This window comes from Schistocerca gregaria, chromosome 8 (assembly GCF_023897955.1).
Source record: "Schistocerca gregaria isolate iqSchGreg1 chromosome 8, iqSchGreg1.2, whole genome shotgun sequence".
NCBI lineage: Eukaryota > Metazoa > Arthropoda > Insecta > Orthoptera > Acrididae > Schistocerca > Schistocerca gregaria.
Window position 1 is genome coordinate 168034016 of NC_064927.1, and position 24692 is coordinate 168058707.

General features: G+C 44.4%; 1 protein-coding gene across 1 annotated transcript; it reads right to left on the reverse strand.

The window, feature by feature from the left end:
- Positions 1-9148: 9148 nt before the first annotated feature.
- Positions 9149-22528, reverse strand: LOC126284626 (uncharacterized). The gene is made up of 4 exons (XM_049983695.1): positions 22468-22528; positions 19393-19494; positions 11950-12124; positions 9149-9396 (listed from the first exon to the last, which is right to left on the reverse strand). The coding sequence occupies exons 1-4, from the start codon at positions 22477-22479 to the stop codon at positions 9275-9277; spliced, it is 411 nt and encodes a 136-aa protein (XP_049839652.1). The 5' UTR covers positions 22480-22528; the 3' UTR covers positions 9149-9274.
- Between the last annotated feature and the right edge of the window lie 2164 nt (positions 22529-24692).

The following is a 24692-nucleotide window of genomic DNA, read 5'->3' on the forward strand; positions in this document are numbered from 1 at the left end:
TATTGGGTTTTACCTCTAACGGTTGAGGGACTAACCGGTGGATTTGGTAGTCATTGCCGTATGAGCACAAAGGTGACCAGGACTCAGAATATGTCCGAGATGCCCAGCCTTATTCCAAAGTAACTGGTATCCCGACTGTCGGGACCACTTTGTTGGCCACTCATACGTTGCCCGTGGTTCATGAACTAGGACATGACTACAGGAATCCACACCATGAACCTACCGTAATAGACAGTAAATGACATGAAAATGGCCCGTACACGGCTCAGCACCCCTGAAACGACGCGCAAAGGGAGGGAGTACAGTGTGACAATAACGTTGACCAGTGAGTGTATCGCGCTCGAAGGTTTGGAGGTCAGTACGTCCATGCAACACTATGACTTCCTACACCATACCACCTGGGTAAGCTTACCGATCATTTTCGACTACGTTTACGAGTGCACTACGTGTTCTCACGTGTAGCGTTGTCGAACTTGATCCGTTTGGAAGTCCTGTAGTTTTGGTGTGGGTAGGAATAATGTTACATTGCGAACGTGGATTGGCCTATATTATTGTCCAACTCTACTCCTTCTCTGTTTGCGTCTTTTCAAAAGCGCATTCGACTCTGAATAATTTTCATGGATGATATGCGACCACACCGAACAGCAATAGAACGAGAGAATATGCGGTAGCTGGACTGGCCACCCCTTTTCTTCGAGTTAGATCCCACCGAGCACATATCGAATGCGTTAGAGACACATATTGCAGCACGTCCACATTCAACAACGACCGTCCAGCAGCCGTCATCCGCAATGCTGGATGAACGGAACGCCCTAACAAGAACTCCTTACCAGCCATGTCGCCAGCACTGGAGCATGACGTTGCAGAGCTCGCAGTCCCATCTGTGGGTATCAGAATCAATATTAAGAATTAGGTCCTTTCTTCAACGTCATAACTCACGATGACTTTAGTTTAATTACTATGCTTGAATAAAAGTGTTATTTCCGTCCCTCACATTGCATATTTCTTTGTTACCTTCTGTTCTATACTGTAACAGTTCTTTCTGTAATTGGTCCAAGTTTCATAGAGCTACGTTAGCTGGTACTGACACATAATGCGAAAGTTACTCCCATCCCGAAGTTTTCCATATCAGTGTCTTTGACGAACATGAACCTGGTAAACGATTCGTAAGTCGTGATATATGAGTCTACGCTGGATACTTTCACCTGCGTATGGCAAGGTCATCAGTTCACATCTTTAGGCAATATCACTCCATATTATATACACACATAAAAAAGGTTTCGCATCACCTCAGTTCCGATAGTTCTGGAACCTCAACAGAAAATTGGAATAGAGATCAACATAAACACCACTTCCGCCCTTTTTATTGCTCATGAAATCCACACATTGTATGTTGTACCACCATACAACGAGACCTTCAGAGGCGGTGGTCCAGATTGCTGTACACACCGGTACCACTAATACCCAGTAGCACGTCCTCCTATATTCGACGTGGCATACTATCCACAAGTTCATCAAGGCACTGTTGGTCCAGATTGTCCCAATCCTCAACGGCGATTCAGCGTAGATCCCTCATTGTAGTTGGTGGATCACGTCGTCCATAAACAGCCCTTTTCAATCTAACCCAGGCATGTTCGATAGTGTTCATGTCTGGAGAACATGCTGGTACTCTAGTCGAGCGATGTCGTTAACCTGAAGGAAGTCATTCACAAGATGTGCACGATGGGAGCGCAAATTGTCGTCCATGAAGACGATTGCCTCACCAGAATGCGGCCGATATGGTTGCACTGTCGATCGGAGGATGGCATTCACGTGTCGTGCAGCAGTTACGGCGCCTTCCATGACCACCAACGGCGTACTTCACCACCACATAAACCTACCCCAAAATACTGCGAAATCTCCACTTTCCTGAATTCGCTTGACAATGTGTCTGAGCGTTCAGCCTGACCGGGTTGCCCCCAAACACATTGTTTGGTTGAAGACATATGCGACACGGTAAAAATAACGTGATGCTAATCCTGAGCGGTCCATTCGGCATGTTGTTGCGCCTGTGTGTACCGCGCTGCATGGTGTCGTGGTTGCAAAAATGGACCTCGCCATTGACGTCGGGAGTGAAGTTGCGCATCATGCAGCCTACTGCGCACAGTTTGAGCCGTAACACGACGTCCTGTGGCTGCAAGAAGAGCATTATTCAACATGGTGGCATTGCTGTCAGGGTTCCTTCGAGCCAAAATCCGTAGGTAGTGGTCATCCACTGCAGTAGTAGCCCTTAGGGGGCCTGGGTGAGGCATGTTATCGACAGCTCCTATCTCTCTGATCCACGTCCGAACAACATAGCTTTGGTTCACTCCGAGACGCCTGGACACTTAGTTTGTTGAGAGCCCTTCCTGGCACAAAGTAGCACTGCGGAAGCGATCGAACCGCGGTATTGACCGTCTAGGCATGGTTGAATTACAGACAACACGAGCCTTGTACCTCCTTTCTGGTGGAATGACTGGAACTGATCGGCTGTCGGACCCCCTCCGACTAATAGGCGCTGCTCATGCTTGGTTGTTTACATCTTTGAGCGGTTTAATGACATCTGTGAACAGTCAAAGGGACTGTGTCTGTGGTACAATATCCACAGTCAACGTCTATCTTCAGGAGTGTTGGGAACCGGGGGGATGGAAATTTTCTTTCGATGTGTGTATTTTATGTATTGCTGCTCATAAACTTTTCTTTCCCGTATGAATTTCATTCCTCAAATGAGAGTCGTTTTGAGCCCTATATTCAACTCGAGCTGCCTTTTTTTTTATTATTTTACACAGTAACCTGTATGGAGTCGCACAGATAGTAGTTGCTTGTCTAGCTCGGTCTGACACAAGTATGATAGGTCATTCGTTGCATCAGTTATCACCCCCAGCTATTTGGTTGCAAGCACAGTTTTCTTTCGTGGGTCTTCAAACAACATTTTTATGAGCTTCTTGTCTTTTTGTTTCGCTGACCAATACAAACGCAATCATTCTCAGCAATTGTGGTCTTTCAAGTACTCCATCGCGATTTTTCGGCCGACCAAGACCTCACCTTACTTCATTCATGTTTAACTGAAGTGAAGCCGTGATCGACAATTTCGGAGCTACTCATGCAACTCTTGGTGCGAAAATCTGCAATTATGTTCAACTGTTTGGAAAGCGATCACATTCCAGACCAGCACAGAGTGTTAAGAAGGAGCAGATGTAGCAGTGTATGACAACTAGGTACTGTCAAGAATTATGAGGTTTGAGAACAGCTAAACTCTCAATAATGATTGGCCACAACTAGTTTACAATCTGTTTCGTCGATAAAGTGTGAACTCAAGTCTGAATTTTTCTATTATTCCAGCGATCTGTAAAATTAAGTTGTAGAATTTGCAAGGTGGCAATCTAACGGGTTATGCACTGGAGGTGCAACGTACATATCAATCGCCACTTTTTTTAATGATTAATTAGGGCAGTAATGACAGATAGCAGCATGGATGTGAACAAGTTTGCGGTTCATCGCGCTATGCTAACAGAATGCCTACAGAATGATCAATGAGAGTGTACTGCATTGCATTATGTGCAAATAATTTTTGCGGACAGTGTTTCGTGAGCAATTGCACTCGGGATGCCAATGGCGGGAAGCCAGCAGCGTGTTAGCCCGAAGTTCGAATTTGACAGCCTCCAGCGCTCCAGGAGGTGTTGGCACCGCCAGAGCGGTCTCCAGTAGCAGGGCTGTGATTCCACCGGCAGGCAGGTGGCAATTCCGGCAGAACACTGCTGGACAAGCAGAATACCTCCCCAAAGTGAATAACGCAGGGAGATGCTGTTTCGGCCGTGTCACCCTGGTCTCACAAAAGCGTTGCGGGCGACATTCCCAGCAGGGAATGTATCTCCGCGAATCCCGCGCTCCATATTTTTTTATCGTGGGACAGAGGTGCGGTATGTGTCCGTTTAGATGCTGGCGCAAAGGAAGCGTCTGGAAAGTTCTTCGGACGGGCGGCGACTCTCACAGGCGATTGGGATTAGCCAGACTTTAAGCGGCGTCGAGCGGGAATAGCACTCATTGGCGAAAAGTTTGTTAAAGTGTTGCGACTGGACAGCCACACCAGTGGAGCGGCACGCCACTCTAGGTTTTGTGATAGAAATGAGACTTTGAGTTTCAGCATCGGTTTGCGAAGGACTCAGTACTCTGTACCAGGCGATACAAAGTGATGGCAGATTAACTGTGTACCGTAACTCTGGATAATTTAGCGGGATTGTGTCACGTATGCACGCCATTGTGGCTGCAGAGGCATCACACCTGATTGGCATAACAACACGACGAGGACAACCGGCTGAGGACCCTGTCATGAAGCAGAAGAGCTGAATAGGTAATATACGTGAGAGATTCTATGCCCTCTTTTGCTTGTCACCTCTCATTTTCATCAGTTTTATTAATGTTCTACGTCATTGCACGGCAGTAACAGACCGAACAAGGTTATTGTAATAAGAGTATTTGTACTGAGAGCTTAAAAAATACTTTTCACTTGATTCCTATACATGTTGGGTCAGTTCCCTGGGAGGCCTGTGCGAGGTAAACATTGGAGGACGCGGCACACGGCATTTCTGTTTGGAGGCAATACTTGAGTATTGCTCATTAGTGTGGGATCCGTAGCAGATCGGGTTGACGGAGGAGATAGAGAAGATCCAAAGAAGAGCGGCGCGTTTCGTCACAGGGTTATTTGGAACCGTGGTAGCGTTACGGAGATGTTTAGCAAACTCAAGTGGCAGACTCTGCAAGAGAGGCGCTCTGCATCGCCAGGTTTCGAGAGGGTGATTTCTGGCTGAGGTATCGAATATATTGCTTCCCCCTACTTATACCTCCCGAGGAGATCACGAATGTAAAATTAGAGGGATTCGAGCGCGCACGGAGGCTTTCAGACAGTCGTTCTTCCTGCGAACCATACGCGACTGGAACAGAAAAGGGAGGTAACGACAGTGGCACGTAAAGTGCCCTCCGCCACACACCGTTGGGTGGCTTGCGGAGTATGAATGTAGATGTAGACGTAGAGGCTGCACTTCTCTGAATTCTGAGAGGTTCGTACAATAGGCTTAAGCGCCTGGTGGAACGACGGACGTCGGTCTAGTTTCGCCTATTGTATACAAGGCAAAACGACCATCCATACGTCTGAGTGTCGCCCCAGTATATGTGTTTACCGTTCCGGCGCGTCTGGAACGAAGATTCCTGGCACTGACTGAAGCCCGCATCTCGTGGTCGTGCGGTAGCGTTCTCGCTTCGCATGCCCGGGTTCCCGGGTTCGATTCACAGCGGGGCCAGGGATTTTCTGTGCTTCGTGATGTCCTTAGGTTAGTTACGTTTAAGTAGTTCTACGTTCTAGGGGACTGATGACCTAAGATGTTAAGTCCCATAGTGCTCAGAGCCATTTTTGGCACTGACTGACTGCATTGTCCTCTTGATTCTTAGAATACTTGTGGACCGTGCCCTGCTGCGTGCGACTGTCTGGCGCCGGATGGCCGGTGGTCTAGGCAGTTTGTTTTCATAGCCGGTGAAACGGCAGGTTCAGTGCCCTCAGCTGAATAGCAGAGGCATGACTGGTCAAACTGAGGCTAGTTTACGTCATAAAGCCCTGCTCTAAATTGGAGGGAACGGTCGCTATTAGTGTGAATGATGTTCCGAGACAATGTGGGGGAAGTTTGGAATCAGCACTCTATGCTGATTCGCGGTTTTCGAGGAGAGTAGGGAATTGAGCAATACTGGCTTCATGCTGGCATCGCATCACAGAGGGGATTCGGGATCTGATCTGCTGCTACAGTGTCAGGTTATCAAGATTTAAGTGACTCTGAACAGGGTATTACAGCCCGCGCACGAGCGATGGGACACAGCATCTCCGATGCACCGATGAAGTAGCGATTATCCCCTACGATCATTTCACGCGTGTACCGTGAATATCAGGATTCTGGTAAAACATTAAATCTTCGACATCGCTGTGGCCGGAAAAAGATCTTCCAAGAACGGGACAGAAGTGCAACCCTTCCACAAATTCCTGCAGTTTCCAATGCTGGCCCATCAAAAAGTGTCAGTGTGCGAACCAATCAACCCAAACATCATCGATATGCTCTTTCGGAGCAGAAGGACCATTCGTGTACCCTTGATAGCTGCACGAGACAAAACTTTAAGCCTTGACTGGGCCCATCAATGTCGACATTGAACTATTCATGATTGCAAACATGTTGTCTCGTTTGAAACTGAATCGAGCGGATGAACATGTACAGGTGTGGAAACAACCTTACGAATCTATGGACCCTGCATGTCAGCAGGGGATTGATCCAGCGGTGGAGGCTCTGTAATGGTATGGGGCTTGCGCAGACGGAGTGATATGAGACCCTTGATACGTCTAGATACGACTCTAACAGGTGACACGTACGTAAGCATCCTGTCTCATCAACTGCATCCATGTCACGTCGTGTTGCGGCACTTCTGAGTGCCCGCCGGGGTACTAAACGATATTAAGCAGGTTTACCAGCTTCTTTGCCTCTTCAGTGTATAGTTCATCTATAGTTAATAACGCTCTTTTGGTCGTATATCACTTATCCTCTTTTCCAAAGGTTTCTCAAGCCTCCAATCTCTCATCTACATCCTTCTATGTACATCCTTTCTCATTTTCTTCCCCAATTCCCCAAGTGTCACCCAAGTGTATTTTTGTTTTCATTTTAAAAGACACGTCATATCACCTCACTAAACTATCCACTTGTGAGACACTTTTGTCTTCATCTACTTCTACACTCGGAAAGTGGAGGGTACTTCTGGTATCCTGTCATTCCCCCTTCCCTGTTCCATTCATGTGCATGCGTAGTACTATTGACGACAGGGCTACGTATCAAATACCCCTGATATTCTAGTCGTGTTCATTCCGCGATAATGTATATAGGAGGAAGTACAATGTCGTCCAACTCCTCGTGGAACGTACAGTAAATCGTCTCGTGGTCCAAAACTCGACTTTCGTAGCGTCGACCACTAAAGTCCGTGGAGCATGTCCGTGACACTCTCGCCCACAACATCAGCTCTTAGGGAGCAGGGATAAACCCGGAGTTACTGACTGAAGCCCGCATCTCGTGGTCGTGCGGTAGCGTTCTCGCTTCGCACGCCCGGGTTCCTGGGTTCGATTCTCAGCGGATTCAGGGATTCTCTCTGCTTCGTGATGGCTTCGTGTTGTGTGATGTCCTTAGGTTAGTTAGGTTTAAGTAGTTCTACGTTCTAGTGGACTGATGACGTCAGATGTTAAGTCCCATAGTGCTCAGAGCCATTTTTGGCCCTGACTGACTGTATTGTCCTCATGATTCTGAGAATACTTGTGGACAGTGCCCTGCTGAGCGTGACTGTCTGGCGCCGGATGGCTGGTGGTCTAGGCAGGTTGTTTTCATAGCCGATCAAACGGCAGGTTCAGTGCCCTCAAATGAATAGCAGAGGCATGATTGGTCAAACTGAGGCTAGTTTACGTCATAAAGCCCTGCCCTAAATTGGAGGGAACGGTCGCTATTAGAGTGAATCATGTTCCGAGACAGGAAGTTTGGAATCAGCACTCTATGCTGATTCGCGGTTTTCGAGGCGAGTAGGGAATTGAGCAATTGCTGGCTTCACGCTGGCATCGCATCACAGAGGGGATTCGGGATCTGATCTTGGTTGCAGTCGGACAGTCTTGCGACTTGATCGCTATTTTTGGGAAGAACCTAGAATTCGCGGACAGCCTTCAGGGTCAGGGGTTGACACCGAGTTGCTGCACGGTACAGGACGCTGCCTACAGACGACGTGCTGCAGATTTCAGTACTGGTACAGTATTTTGCGGCTCCGGCATTGTAGGACCTTGTCAATTTTATACTGAATCCCTCAGCAGCACGCGCGCTCGCTTTGCTACAAGTCCACCTTGCTTGTATCTCCATGTGATCCCATTTGAGCTCTCAGTAATTATTGAGATAATGCTATATAGTCAGAAGATTAATATTTGATTCATTAGGACCTCCAGTCATTATTGTCAATTTATTGCATCACAGATAGTAGGAGCCTCTTTTTCTCAAGCCAACTCTTCTTGTCATAATATTTCAGTATACCCTATCCGTTAACCTACTGTGTGTGTTGACAATCATGTGCATTTATGTTCTGATGTATAATAAATCTCATTGTAATATTTAATCCGCATATCATTTCGTAGATATTGGCAGAATCCCATTTCCTACTGTTTGTTGTGATAAAGTTCTCTTTTTTTGAGTAGATTACGATTTTTATTAAATTATTGTGAGTGTGCACTCCTTATTTTACCAACTACAGGGCCATCATTTCCTTCCGTTACCGTTGTGCACATAATTAATTAGCTGGTAGATGGAGGGGATTGAGTGCATGTCTCGTTCGCATGCAAAATTCGTCTGAATTAAAGAGGTACAAACTCTTCTCCACCCCGTACCTCAGGCCATAGCTTGATCTGCCTTGCAGTTCATAGAAGTTAACTGGGTGGCTATTGACCTATTGAGCATCGGAGCACATTCTCGCATTATTTCTGTGATTATATAGAAATGGAAATTATGTGACCTAGAATCTTGTGCTCTCATTCAGTTAAGGGGAAATTTAAATCCGCATAGAGTTGCAGATTCGTGTTATACTTCTGTCTTCTTATTAATTTGTTCACATTCAAGAGGCATCACCTCGTTAAAGCGATTTATGAGCATACGTAAATTCTCAGATGAAATAAATCTGATTATCTTCCCCAATAATTCAGACTACCAACCCTATCCTACAACTTACTCAAAAATTTTGATGAGATTCACTTGATGCTAGTAATTTACATCCACCATTAGCTTCTCTGAGGTGAGCGACCTCATCCAATGTAACTGTTCAACAGAGGCCTGTATTGCATAGTCACATGTCATTAAGAGCACAAGAATCGCATTTGCGGAATTTAAATTAAAATATTCATATCGCCTCACGGCAGCAAAGAAAGCGCGGAGGTCGCTTCCCAAATTATGTACAAATTCGGTACAATAAGACCCTCAAACGCATTGAGTCAGAAAATTTTCTGATACAGGGCGTCCATTCACACACATCAGTATTGGGGAAGCCGGTAATCGGTTTGCGCTTACATAATAAATTTTAAAGTCAGTTTCATTAGTGCAAAGCGATTTAATGTAGGAAAAAAGCTACAGAAGATATACAGTACAGAAGTTTTGCATTACAGAAGGATTAGTGTAGACAGCGCGGAACACATAGATGCACCTGCCAGCCGCGTTTAGTAGCGGCCACGGACACCGACCCCGGATTGTGGCGACAGGCCTGGACGGTTGGCACCCCTGCCGGCTACTACCACGCTGTCGTAGTCACCGTAGGCGCCCGTGGCTCCTCCGGACAGGCCTGCCAACAACACATCACGATGTCAGTGCGATTCACTTCCGACTTTGGAATTTGCAGTGCCAACCTGGGCATGATGACAAGCGGTAAGAGGTGCTGATACATCTTCAACAACACAATGAAAATACTGTTTGTTTGGATAGTATTATCATCCATAGACATTTAAATAGTTTTCTAATTACTTATCATAAACCTGAAAACATGAACATGAATGTGTGAAGCGGATGAACTCCTTAAAATGCCTATGCTTAAACAGTTTTCAGTCTGACTTTACTCTACTCGCAATGCGAAGAATGACTTTTTCTACTGTGTCTTCGTAAAAGAAATACTTCCATAATAGTACTGCCACTCGACTTCATCCGAACTTTTGAACTGACTTACTTAAGCTACTTATAAGAAAACCTACAATTCAATATGCATATGGTGCAACACTTCAGGTTTCACTTCAACAGTCACTGCCAGAGGTGAGAGGTTTTACGGCAGAAATTGGAGCCTCACAGTTGAGCACTGGCCCACTAAATTGCATGTCTCAAATGCTGAAGAGGTCTTTGCTGATGGCGATATCACAAGCGCAGCGAGGCTAAGCTAGGATACTGGAAACTGTGTCTCGTTTCCTTCTTGAAATAATCACGTCTCATAAAATTTTATGGACAGTTGCACGAGCAGCTACAAAGAACGCCTCTCGGTGTCATGTATTCCGCAAACGAGTGATAATTTTGAAGCTTCGTGTGATATTTGAGTATTATGTTGTACCAGGAAAATAATAGGATAACTTTTCACTTCACATTAGGCGTGTATAATGTAATGCACATATACCAGACTCTGAAGTATCTATTGTTGCGATGTATATGCTTTACGAAACCAGTAATAATTTAAAGTTCCAAACGTTTAATTAGCGTAATAAAGGTTGAAATATTTTTCTAATTTTTTTCCTATAATTCTATAAGATGAAACAGATTCACAGCTGCGAGGAAATATCTTCTTTTGAAATAAGTAACAAGTGTGTCCATTACTTACAACTTTCCGTTGATATCGTCAGAAACAGTTTAAAAGAACGATGACGAACAAAGTTGCCTGGAACAGAATACTCTTAAATAAAAGGCCATAAAAATATAAATATAATCGTCTTACTTGTTAAGGGGCCCACAGTAGTGTAAATTTAAGGAAGGAAGTGGTATTCATGCATAGGTTGTTCTTTTACTTTGAAATAATCACTTTATTTCATTTTTTATGAATAATCTAATTTCCACCCTTGGGTATTACGAAGCTCAGTCACAATAAATATTGATGTGATTACAGAATATTGTGTTCCAGACATCTATACTGTATAAACGCGACATGTGATGGCGTTCATAATAAGAGTTTCTCAAAACTATAACAGGTATGGGAATAAGTATCGCAGATATGAAGATTGTATCTGTTCTTTCGGACATGTTAAGGCTAACCGGCCGTTGACCTTCTTCTTCTGTGCAGATGGACACGTATTGCCCGAACTCTTACGTGACCCGGTAGGGTTGTCTGCCGCGAGTAATGAGTGTAATGGGCAATGGCATTGCGAATGTAGTGTGTGGACATTAAGTTCAAAATGTGGGTCTCACGGGGAGCGTGCAAGGGATAAGTCCCTGCAGTCGCGCTATCCTCGGTGGCTCTGATGGTATGTAAGCAGGAGGTCCCGGGTTCGAGTTCCGGTCGGGGCACACATTTTCAACTGTCCCCGTTGATATATATCAACGCCCGTTGGCAGCGTAGGGTCTTGATTTATTTATCATTTCAAATATCGCAGATGTGGAAATCATATGTAAAATGGAATAGGTGCGAGCCTTGTGTGAGCTTTCTCACTCTTCTTGCGGACGTAACACATTCAAATAGTCGTACGTTAGCATAAATACTGAAATGGACACACGAATAACGTGTCAGTGTCTTGACATAAAATAGGATGCATTTCAACGCACTTATCAGTACAATGGCGGGTGGTACATAACAGCCCAAAAGCGTAATTATTTCGATTTTGCTTCCTGTTGATTTTGCGGTTTGTATGGTCGCGGCTATGAAAGTTTTTTTTTGTTCCTGACGTGTCGTAGAGGGGTGTGTGGGGCAACTTGAGAAGCGCTTCTGTTTCCGCACAGCCTTGTCGACAGCAAACAACTGTATACCTGACGATGTCGAACGTATCTGCGAACGAACCCTCAGGAACAAAAAAGTTTCACAAACTACGATCATACAACCATGAAAGATACACCAGCAACTAGCACAACCTGTAATTAGAGCCTTCATTCTATGAATTTTTGTTCTGATGGAGCCCGGCATTCATGGAAGGTGCGAAATAAGGTAATTTGGAAATAAAAAAGATATGCTGAATATGACTTCCTTGGCGTAAATATAATGCTTATCGCATCACCACTTATTATTATTCGCAAAGATATGATGTTTTTACTGACATACTTTTTTTTCGGGTACAATGTCGTAAAGAAACGCAAATAAACTATCTGCCCCACTATGCTACCGCCCCCGCCGAGCTGCCATCTCGGCGGAGGCGCAGCAGCCCTCTGCACTGACCTGGTCCCTCCGGCACGGATCTGTAAGCCTTGAAGTTGCTGCGGCCGCCGGGGAAGGTGCTCTCGTAGCCGTAGTACTCGGGGTCCGTGTAGATCTGCGAGCGGTACAGAGCGCTCGGCTCGGGACCGCCTCCAACAGCTGCGCTGGGTCCGCCGTAGCCCACACCAGCGGCCGCCTGCAACACGTGGAAGCCGCCGGTCATCTCGCTGAACGGACACACTACTGCTCACCACATCATGGCATTAGTAGAAGTGGGCTAATTAGACCATTACATGTACAGCGATCGCCAGTAATCGCGTATTGTGATGCAACTGAATTTAGTTCATGTGACTATGTTTCATGATAAGAAATCTCAAGGTGCAACAGTTACTCACACACTGAAGCGCCAAGGAAACTGGTATAGGCGCGCGTATTCAAATACAGCGATATGTAAACAGGCAGAATATGATGCTGCCGTCGGCAGCGCCTATATAAGACAACAAGTGTCTGGCGCAGTTGTTGGTCGGTTACTGCTGCTACAGTGTCAGGTTATCAAGATTTAAGTGACTCTGAACAGGGTATTACAGTCCGCGCACGAGCGATGGGACACAGCATCTCCGATGCACCGATGAAGTAGCGATTATCCCCTACGATCATTTCACGCGTGTACCGTGAATATCAGGATTCTGGTAAAACATAAAATCTTCGACATCGCTGTGGCCGGAAAAAGATCTTCCAAGAAAGGGACAGAAGTGCAACCCTTCCACAAATTCCTGCAGTTTTCAATGCTGGCCCATCAAAAAGTGTCAGTGTGCGAACCAATCAACCCAAACATCATCGATATGCTCTTTCGGAGCAGAAGGACCATTCGTGTACCCTTGATAGCTGCACGAGACAAAACTTTAAGCCTTGACTGGGCCCATCAATGTCGACATTGAACTATTCATGATTGCAAACATGTTGTCTCGTTTGAAACTGAATCGAGCGGATGGACATGTACAGGTGTGGAAACAACCTTACGAATCCATGGACCCTGCATGTCAGCAGGGGATTGATCCAGCGGTGGAGGCTCTGTAATGGTATGGGGCTTGCGCAGACGGAGTGATATGAGACCCTTGATACGTCTAGATACGACTCTAACAGGGGACACGTACGTAAGCATCCTGTCCCATCAACTGCATCCATGTCACGTCGTGTTGCGGCACTTCTGAGTGCCCGCCGGGGTACTAAACGATATTAAGCAGGAGTACCAGCTTCTTTGCCTCTTCAGTGTATAATTCATCTATAGTTAATAACGCTCTTTTGGTCGTATATCGCTTATCCTCTTTTCCAAAGCTTTCTCTCCCTCCAATCTCTCATCTACATCCTTCTATCTACATCCGTTCTCATTTTCTTCCCCAGTTCCCCAAGTGTCACCCAAGTGTATTTTTGTTTTCATTTTGAATGACACGTCATATCACCTCACTAAACTATCCGCTTGTGAGACAGTTTTGCCTTCATCTACTTCTACACTCGGAAAGTGGAGGGTACTTCTGGTATCCTGTCATTCCCCCTTCCCTGTTCCATTCATGTGCATGCGTAGTACTATTGACGACTGGGCTGCGTATCAAATCCCCCTCATATTCTAGTCATGTTCGTTCCTCGATAATGTATATAGGAGGAAGTACAATGTCGTCCAACTCCTCGTGGAACGTACAGTAAATCGTCTCGTGGTCCAAAACGCGACTTTCGTAGCGTCGACCACTAAAGTCCGTGGAGCATCTCCGTGACACTCTCGCCCACAACGTCAGCTCTTAGGGAGCAGGGATAAACCCGGAGTTACCGTTAAATACTGACGAAAGGAGCAGTTTTTCATTGCATGTTCCCTCTGGCCTGGTTTTTGCTGATTCGGGGCCTGTAGCTCTTATGAAGTGGGGGTTCTCTATTTTGCAAAACGTTGTCAGTACCTTTTACACTTTCTCTTTCATATAGTACGTGAAACTGAAGCCTACTAAAATATTAATTCGTTATTTTAAGCATTAAAATTTGCTCTCATCTTTGATTTTTGAACCATTATCATTATCAGACCTAAGAAATTAGTAGTAGGCCAAACTTGCACTGCACCCATTTAAACAGCAAAGAAAAATTGTTGGACTATCACATATTTGGATATTAGACCACATTTTGTGTCGTTCCCTAACAAGGAAAATGTTATCCCGCTGAGGTGGACACGGAGTAAACTGTGAAGATTGATAGATCGTGGACGCAACCCTTTCCATGGCTGTTACAAGAAGTAGCGTACACAGTGGCGTGCAGGATAAGCGTTTCCGTCTTCTTTACGTGTCGCACAAACAAGAAAATTGAAGAAAAAAACATGTCTACGTAAAATCACCACTACACGCGTAGATTTCAGTATTCCTTCATCCATCTGTATATTAAACCAATCGTCTCCAAAAAATTAGAAGTAATTTTAAAAAATAGATAACCACTGTTCTGCTCTTCCAGACTCTTCCAAACGCCCCTCTAAAATTACTGTTTGAAATTGTAAATTTATATTCAGCAGTCTACCACGCCTTTTATTTGTGAATTGGTTTTCAATGAAAGTCCACTAGATCAACTACAATATCACTAGTCGTAACCTAAACGAGTAGCTGTCAGACTTGTTAGTAGTCCCATTGTTCTGATGTTTCGCTTAAGGCCTTATTTTGTTTGATAGGGGGGGGGGTATATCATCAACCAAATTTTACGTATGATTTGTTAAAAATCCAAAGAAAAAAAATTCTATAACAGAGATGTTACTCAAACTCACAATAATATTCAGTTGAGCAGAGTCGAACAAAAGATGTAAATAAAGCTCTTGTGTTAATTTGTAATACGTGAATTGCGTTTTAGTGAAGTATATTTGCAACAAATCTATTCCTGAAAAGTTTGAAAATGCACGCTGTTTTATATGAATCAGCTGCTATTTTCAGTGTTTTAAAAATATTGCAAACTATGACCACCACACTCTTGACCTCAGAATATTGCATTTCAAAACGATTTTCAAAATGTTAACTTCTATGCGTCTAGATCCAACCACCAATCCGCGTTCAAAGTGTGCTAACTCCAGTCATGCGGCCATAACCACATCGGAAACCTTTTCACATGAATCACCTGGGTGTATATGACAGCTCCGCCAATGCACTGCCATTGTATACCTTGTATTCGTGATACTCCCGCTAACTGCATATATGCATATCGCTATCCAGTGATTTGTTTAAGCCCCACATCAGTCAATTGCGGTTCTCCCTAGGCTGCCATAGTTCTTTCGATTTCATCCGTTAAGGACGCTGGGACGATTTCTCTAAGCGAGTAATTCCTCAGTCCAGTCACTGATCGGCAGACTACCAGTATTACACACGAGGCGCTTCATCGTAACGGGAGGCTGTTCTTTTGATAACTGCTTAATAGTTAATCCTACACCTTGCGTACATTGCAGTTATGTGTTAAGACGTAGCACTGGCACAAACTACCAAGATTCAAATTATCCCATCAGAAAAGTTTATAAACCTTTAACAAACCCATGTGTCATTGAGTCATTACCTCCCTTTTCTGTTCCAGTCGCGTATGGTTCGCGGGAAGAACGACTGTCTAAAAGCCTCCGTGCGCGCTCGAATCTCTCTAATTCTCGATACAACTATCCTTTCTGAAATGTCTCATTGTATCTTGTAGCTACGTTAATTTTACAACTTTTACCAACTTGTTCCAAACAAATAACGACATAATTGTCTCTACGGAGATATTCGCTGTCATTATTTGTAAAAAAAAATTACATTCATGATATTTATTCTTCTGTGCATTAAGCATAACTGAGTAAGATTGCTGCTCTTTGTTTCGCGAGGCAGCAGTATTTATGACACAGAGAGAGAAGAGTTAACACATTAACTCAAATACAAGTATCCAATCACGTTGTGGGCAAGATGCCCAGATATGGCTGGCGAATTTAAAAATTAAGTGGCATAACTGGTAATGTCCCACCACATCCTAATCCTTAATTGACAACATACAAACAAAAGTCGAGTCTGTTCGCATTACTGTTGAACCGTTTATTGTCGTGTATTAATGCCTGGTTAATGTTTGATCTTGAACGCTTAGGGCACGCAGCACGCGTTGACAATTTTTTACTAAGATAGTGCCTGTATTGGAGCAGTGTACTGTTTATGTGTTCTTCTCCGGGACAAAGGCGTGAAACAGCCAGAGCTCCATGCACGGTCTCACGAAAATCAGCATGCAGAAATCTTTGTAGCAGTCGAAGGAACGAATGCTGAAGTCCGTAACCACAAACGAGCACTACTATTCAGACGGTTATGATGATGATGATGATTATTATTATTATTTTGGTTTTTTGGGCACTCAACGGCGTCATTATCGCGCCCGCACAAATTCCCAAACTTCTGAATGATGATGAAACAATGAGCAAAACACGAACACCCAGTCCCCGGGAAGAGAAAATCTCGAACCCGGCCGGATATTGTACCCGGGACCCCATGCATGAAGACGAGTAACAGTATCTGAACGTGTTTGATAGGTACACAAATCTGCAGAATCAGCTAAACACATTTTGTGTTAGACCACGTACACGACATTTCCTGGTGAAACGCAAGAACAGTTGCAAACTCTAGAATAAGGCTTCCACTCTGAAGCAGGTTGTGCGCCTTTTCATCCGTCCTGGCAGCTTAAAAATATGTGCCGGACATTATCTTGGGCGGGCAGTGCCTGGGTAGCTCAGCCGCCAAGAACGACAAGACTCGATTCGGGGCACAGTTTTAATCTGCCCGGAAGTTTCAGTTGTAAACTGCTTGTCCACTGCCACTGAATTAATCGATTTTGATGGCATAGCATAAAATCGTAGTTCAAAGTAAACCAAGAGTCGTGCGCAAAAAAGTCTCTTAGTAATATAAAATGTATCTGGTACTTTTCCGACTCCCTATACCGTCGACTTGCAACTGAACTGTGGAGCAAGTGAATGAACTGTCCAATAGAGTTTTCATACTGCTTTCCCAGCCTGTGATTTCTTCTCACAAAATAACCTCCAGACTTAGTGTAGAAATTATCTTTTGAAGGGACCGTATCCGTGTTTACAAAAACGTGTAATTAGTCCCGGAAGCGGCGCTGTAACACGCACAAATTACCGAACGGGTTCACAACATGGAGCAGTGTAGGAGAAAAGCAGCTCTTTGGGAATATATGCTCACAGCCCCTTGATTAACCCAAGAATGAAGTACTTTGATAGTCTCATCCAAGATCATAAACTAGGTCAACCAGAAAAACCTACTACTCCTGATCACTTTCTTGATATGGGACAAGGCATGAACAATGGTTGGTCCAACATCGTCTCGTCCACCTCAACAATTACTAAACAATCGCTCAGAATACAAACAATTTTATTATCCGTTACAAAGACTTGCAGTTTAACAGGGGGTGCGAATAAGCATTCCACAGTTTACACCGTCCGACGCAACGCCCGAGTGCTTTTCGAGCGCAAAAGCTGCGAGTGAAGTAAAATTCCCTGACGTGTTTAAAATATGTGCTGCACGACATGTACCACACGAACCTTCGCAGTCTCTATATTTGGATCCACCCCAACGCTCCATCTAAGGGCCTTCTATCTGCCCCAAGAAGCCTCTTACTTCACATAGCTGTGCTGAACACACTACCTTCCCTGCGCTCTTGGAAGGCGCGTGGAAGCAGGGAGGAGTGACTCTTTGCTTTTATAACTCTCGAATGACTGAAATTTTAACTCTGGAAACTGCGGCCAAATACACTCCTGGAAATGGAAAAAAGAACACATTGACACCGGTGTGTCAGACCCACCGTACTTGCTCCGGACACTGCGAGAGGGCTGTACAAGCAATGATCACAGGCACGGCACAGCGGACACACCAGGAACCGCGGTGTTGACCGTCGAATGGCGCTAGCTGCGCAGCATTTGTGCACCGCCGCCGTCAGTGTCAGCCAGTTTGCCGTGGCATACGGAGCTCCATCGCAGTCTTTAACACGGGTAGCATGCCGCGACAGCGTGGACGTGAACCGTATGTGCAGTTGACGGACTTTGAGCGAGGGCGTATAGTGCGCATGCGGGAGGCCGGGTGAACGTACCGCCGAATTGCTCAACACGTGGGGCGTGAGGTCTCCACAGTACATCGATGTTGTCGCCAGTGGTCGGCGGAAGGTACACGTGCCCGTCGACCTGGGACCGGACCGCAGCGACGCACGGATGCACGCCAAGACCGTAGGATCCTACGCAGTGCCGTAGGGGACCGCACCGCCACTTCCCAGCAAATTAGGGACACTGTTGCTCCTGGGGTATCGGCGAGGACCATACGCAACCGTCTCCATGAAACTGGGCTACAGTCCCGCACACCGTTAGGCCGTCTTCCGCTCACGCCCCAACATCGTGCAGCCCGCCTCCAGTGGTGTCGCGACAGGCGTGAATGGAGGGACGAATGGAGACGTGTCGTTTTCAGCGATGAGAGTCGCTTCTGCTTTGGTGCCAATGATGGTCGTATGCGTGTTTGGCGCCGTGCAGGTGAGCGCCACAATCAGGACTGCATACGACCGAGGCACACAGGGCCAACACCCGGCATCATGGTGTGGGGAGCGATCTCCTACACTGGCCGTACACCTCTGGTGGTCGTCGAGGGGACACTGAATAGTGCACGGTACATCCAAACCGTCATCGAACCCATCGTTCTACCATTCCTACACCGGCAAGGGAACTTGCTGTTCCAACAGGACAATGCACGTCCGCATGTATCCCGTGCCACCCAACGTGCTCTAGAAGATGTAAGTCAACTACCCTGGCCAGCAAGATCTCCGGATCTGTCCCCCATTGAGCATGTTTGGGACTGGATGAAGCGTCGTCTCACGCGGTCTGCACGTCCAGCACGAACGCTGGTCCAACTGAGGCGCCAGGTGGAAATGGCATGGCAAGCCGTTCCACAGGACTACATCCAGCATCTCTACGATCGTCTCCATGGGAGAATAGCAGCCTGCATTGCTGCGAAAGGTGGATATACACTGTACTAGTGCCGACTTTATGCATGCTCTGTTGCCTGTGTCTATGTGCCTGTGGTTCTGTCAGTGTGATCATGTGATGTATCTGACCCCAGGAATGTGTCAATAAAGTTTCCCCTTCCTGGGACAATGAATTCACGGTGTTCTTATTTCAATTTCCAGGAGTGTAGTAAAACCTTATACGAGTGTCTCCGTACCCAGCATCACTTGTCGCACAGTGCTGTAGGTCCATTCCACCACAGACGTAAATACAATGTGTCACGAATTACAATCCCCTTTACATTTCTAGTCGGGTAATATGCTAAAGGAATAAAACTCTACAAATTATAATAACCGATACGTTACGGACTCTCACAGTTGCGAAATACTGCTCAGACTTGCGAGCAGCTACAGTAGCGACAGACTGCGTCACAGCAGAGACGCACTCACCCTGGGGTCTGCGAAACCGCGCGCACCTACAACAGGCTGCTGGTAGCCTTGCAGCGCCAGCGCGCTGCCCGTGGACGCCACAGCCAACACCAGGAAAGCACTCTGAAACACACACATCACATCACATCACATCACAGCTAAAACAGTTTCTTGGGTGTATCACGCCCTAAAGCCGTAGTCATCCGTAAACGTGTTGTAAACACCCACAAGCGAGGAAAATTGCGTGACCATTACGTTGAATCTAAAGTATATCTCGCATTAGATTGACGAGAATAACATAAGAGACATTAGGGAACGTACAGAGTCATACATTTGTTTTTTACTACCTTATCCGGAAGTGCAGCTCTCTGTTCGAACTATGCGTCATTACATGAAGCCATGAATACCTCCGGAAAACTTTGATCAGGACTAGTGGAAATTTTTCCCTCGTTCAGTAGCCGAAGAGAACAGAATATAAAGTCGATAACATTGGCAAGACTGTATTTGCGAAGTATGAGAGTAGATGTAGAAATGAGAGTGAATTTGTTGAAAGACGTATAATGCTTAACTATTATCACTTCAGGAAACAGACAGTAGGACACACGTTCTGGAGAAGTGGTGTTCACATGTCCATCTGGTCCAGATTCGGGTGTGCTGTGACCTACCTATAGCCCTTAAGGTAAATGATGCAGTGGCAACGTTGAAAAGGCCTTACCTGATTTCCTCTCCCCTTCCCTTTCCATTCCGTGCTTGTAATCGGTCTCTAATAACACCCTCGTCGAAGCTACGCCAAATGTTACTCTAACTTTACTTATTCTACTGTTACTTCAAGAAAATTCCTTGATGTGTAGTACATGGCACATTAAATTTCTTGATTTATTTCCACACGCTATTGAAAAACATTTCTGTCAAACATTGCCAGTCTGAATTTCTGTGCCCATCAGATTTGTGTTGATTAGTTAGAAAACATTCCTCCAAGCCTACCACGATTATCCCTTCAGCGGGATCTTAGTAACGCCAGTATTCCGTTGATAAGCCGCTAAGCGAAGAATATTATGCAACTTGTTACACTGCAGCCAATCAGTATAGATATGAAGACGGTCTGTAGGGACTGAAACAGCTGATATCGGAGTGAATTTACTTATAGTATTGACTATCAATAAATGTAACTGATTATCTATTCTCTCTGTAAGACAATATAGCTACCCTGCATCGGTCACCACAAATATCGGCGTATTGGTGTGTCAGCGAGATCACTAGTCGGAGAGTCAAATTTCGTTAGAAGCTGTTCTTACTATGAAAAATTTAACCGTCGCTCTAATTTGGTAGGTGCATTACTGACAACGACGTACAAACATAATGGGAGACCTGCATTATGTTACAACTTCACGCTGTTATTGAGCCAGTCTGCAACACAAATACCAAAAATCATCTAATTCTACATTATTCATTATACCGCTTTTCCATAGAAAGAATATAATAAAACGCGAAACTGTTTTTAAGGTAATGTCTTCTCGAAGCCTCAAAGCAATATTACTATGAGAACGTGGCCACGTTAGTACTTGTACCGTACACCTATAGTCAGAGTGATTTGTTCATATGGATACAATGATAACTGTTTTTTTTTTGTGCTTTACTGGTTATACGAGGCTTTCGATATAATTTCCGCAATTGCAATAGGTCATGTCCCCTATGCGAGAAATTTGTATGGACGGTACTTCTGTTATTCGTGTTGGTCTGAACGGCCAGTGTGTTTTATGCAGCTTATTCAATCAAGTTCACGGTCATTTAACGTCGACATCTTGAACATTATACACTATGTGATCAAAAGTGTCCGGACACTACCAAAAAGATACGTTTTCTTATTAGGTGCATTGTGCTGCCAGCCACTGGCAGGTGCTCCATATCAGCGACCTCAGTAGCCATTAGCCATCGTGAGAGAGCAGAACGGTGCGCTCCGCAGAACTCACGAAGTGTATCCTGATGCAGTTTGGAATTCCTGTGTGATGGTGTGGATAGATGTCTGCCACACATTACTACCCTCTTCAACTGTCGGCTGTCTCTGTCAGTCAACAGACGAGATCGGCGTGTACACTTTTGTGTTGTACGTGTCGCTTGACGTTTCTACTTCACTATCACAGCGGAAACAATGGACCTAGGGATGTTTAGGAGTGTGGAAATCTCGCGAGCAGATGTTTGACACAAGTGACACCCAGTGACCTGACCACGCTTAGTGAATAGATAACGAAATGTTTCTAAACTAGTGCAGTAACTGTATCCCTTGTGCTGACTCCTTATTTAAAATGTAGGTTTAGCTGTCCTAACATGGACACGATGTGCTAAAAGTCAAACTACCAATATTATCGATATGTATTGGGGATGCCGTTACTCTGTGCTCCGAAGTAATTTGCAAATTCTTGATAGATAGGTTCTGTAAATAGTGAAATAATAAAGTAATCGGTAAGTTGAGCAATGACATGACTCGTTAATTTAAAAACACTAAAGATTTTGAAGAGTTCTTAAATGATATGAATAGTTAAATGTTAACACTTCTCATTTCACTTTTCTTCCAAGACGAAATGGTACAAGTAAGGAGAAATTATGAATAAATATAAATATGATACGGAAATGTAGAATCGAGCCAAAGAAATAACAGCAGCAGTTCTGGCTTATAGGGATCCGAATGGTGGAAGATTTCTGAAGCGAAGGAGACAAGCAGACGATGTTAGCCTAAGCCATCTATGTAATTATTGTTCCAAAGTAAGGCAGCAGGTAGTCTGTTCTACAGGTTTTGAATGTTGTATGATGTGCCAAGAAAAAAAAACTTATGAAGGAAAAGGAAGAGTTTAGATTCTGATATTTTAGAGGTATGTTAAAAATGAAGAAATACAAAACAAGCATTATTCAGACAAAACCAGAGTAAAAAGAACTATACAGCTCAACTGAAGAAGGGGTACCTTGGCAGCACTTTAAAGCACGATAGAAGCAACATCAATATGGCATGAAACTGAGCTATCCACGACTGAAAATAGACTTTTCGAGGATTCCCTGAGAGAGCCTTTATCGCCGTAAGATGTAGTATCATAATATGCTCACCAGAGGACTCATGGCAGCCGGTATGTGTTCCCAGGATCTGGTGTGCGACACTGGATGCCAACTGAGAAGAGTCCGGCCGTTTTATAGACGTCTGCACGTCCCTGACCCTGCGCGGGCCTTCACCTTGCTGCTGGACAACATGTGTGCACTGGTTTCATTGGTCAGCATGTGGCCTTCCTTTTTGCTCTTCTTCCTCACGCTCGTGTCTTGTGTCCGGGTAGTGCTCGGCCTCCCCCTGGGAATCTTCCGACGACGGGGACCCTGGCGCCCGCTGATGAGTGGCTCCCGCTCTGCGCGGTACGTAAATTATTTTAGAGGTGTTACGTTAGCCGGGAGCAGCCTGGACGCCGGTCGTGACGGATGGGCCACGATTCTGACACCTCCTCACGCGCCGCCTCTATCGTCATGTTCTGTTTGTGCTGCCTGCTCCGACACATACCACACAGCTCGTATCCGTTTGCAAGGAACAAACTTCTACTCGAAAATGGAGAAGTATAGGTTCTAACGTCCCGCCATCGACGAGATCGTTACGGACGGAGCAGAGCTGAGAATTGGGGAAGAACTGGTAAGGAATCGGCCTTACCGTTTCAAAGGGACCGTCGTGTCAGTAAAATCTGATAAAGATTCCACAACAGTTATTATCTTTAAGGATGATTATGTACAAAAAACACTAGAATTCTTGGCAAACAACCACATATTTGAAGTCCTAGTTGACCCCACATAAAAGTTTCAAACTAAAATAAGAAAATGCCTTAACAACGGTAACTTTCTTTTCACTAAGAATGAAGTACGAGACCTTATTGTGATGAACCCAACAGCCCCCATACTTAGAGCACAACCAAAAGTCCATAAAACAAACACACCTATCAGGCCTATTGTGAACTCAATTAATAGCCCAGCCTACAAATTAATGAGAGAACTTAATGACATGCTTGTAGAAAAATAAACATTAACAGATTGAAAGATTTGACAGTACCACCTCAAGCCAAGCTTCTACCCCTAGATATTGTAAACCTTTACAGCAGTATACCTGTAGATGGAACAATTGGGATAATAAGAATTAACCTATTGAGAAACAAGACAACGAGCAATCCAGAAATCATTGAACTTGTAGATGTACTTCATTTAGTGCTCTCACATAATTACTTCTCTTTTGACAATAAAATTTACAAGCAGGACCAATGACTAGCAATGGGGAGCCCTCTCAGTGGCCTAATAGCTGAAATATTTATCAACCATATAGAAAACAAAATTCTATCACTAAATGATAACATCACAAGCAAAGTTAAATTTTATATGTAGGTGACACCCTCATTCTATTTGATGGAAAAGAGGATGAAGCGACAAACCTTTGTAACAAATTTAATAGCCTACCAAAAAATATTCATTTCACACTTCAACAGGAAGAAAACAACACTATATCTTTTCTTGGCATAAAAATAAGAAAACAGAACCAAAAGGTAGCTTTCAATGTTTACAAAAAACCAAATTCCTGTACACATCCCTCTTTGCACAAAAAAGCTGCTTATAGATCAATGCTGTACAGAGCACACAAATTTCCAATTCAACACACAGACCTGCAAAAAGAAATAACATATACTGCAATAAACAATAGACATGAACCTTCTCTAATTAATACCATGTCACAACAGACAAAGAATAAAATGAACACACAACATGAAACTACACTCACAACTGACAATGCCCCAGCAGTCAAATATGTAAAAATTCCATACTGTGGAATAATATCTGACAAATTACCAAGACTATTCAAAAATACAGATGTAAAAATCAGCTACAGTACCAACAACAACCAGAGTAGGAAGCTTATTCACTATATAAAACCACGAGATAGAAGTCTTGATGCATCTCGAATTTACAAAATTACCTGCACCCAATGTAATAAATATTATATTGGCCAAATTTCAGAACCCGATTCAAAGTACATTTGGATTGCTACAGACTTGATAAATGTAACAAATCAGCAGTAGCAACTCACATTAAAGACACATGCCACCCTTATAAAATCGAAGACAACCTCGAGATTTTACACAAAATAGGAAAAAGTAAAAGAATGGATATCATGGAAGAAATGGAAATTTTCATACATAATACAAAGCACACAGATAATATTCTTAATGAAATAACCGAATTCAAAAACTCAAAATTCTTCAGTAGTCTTAAACCAGTTCTAACTCAATAGATTCTAGATATGTCAATGTCAA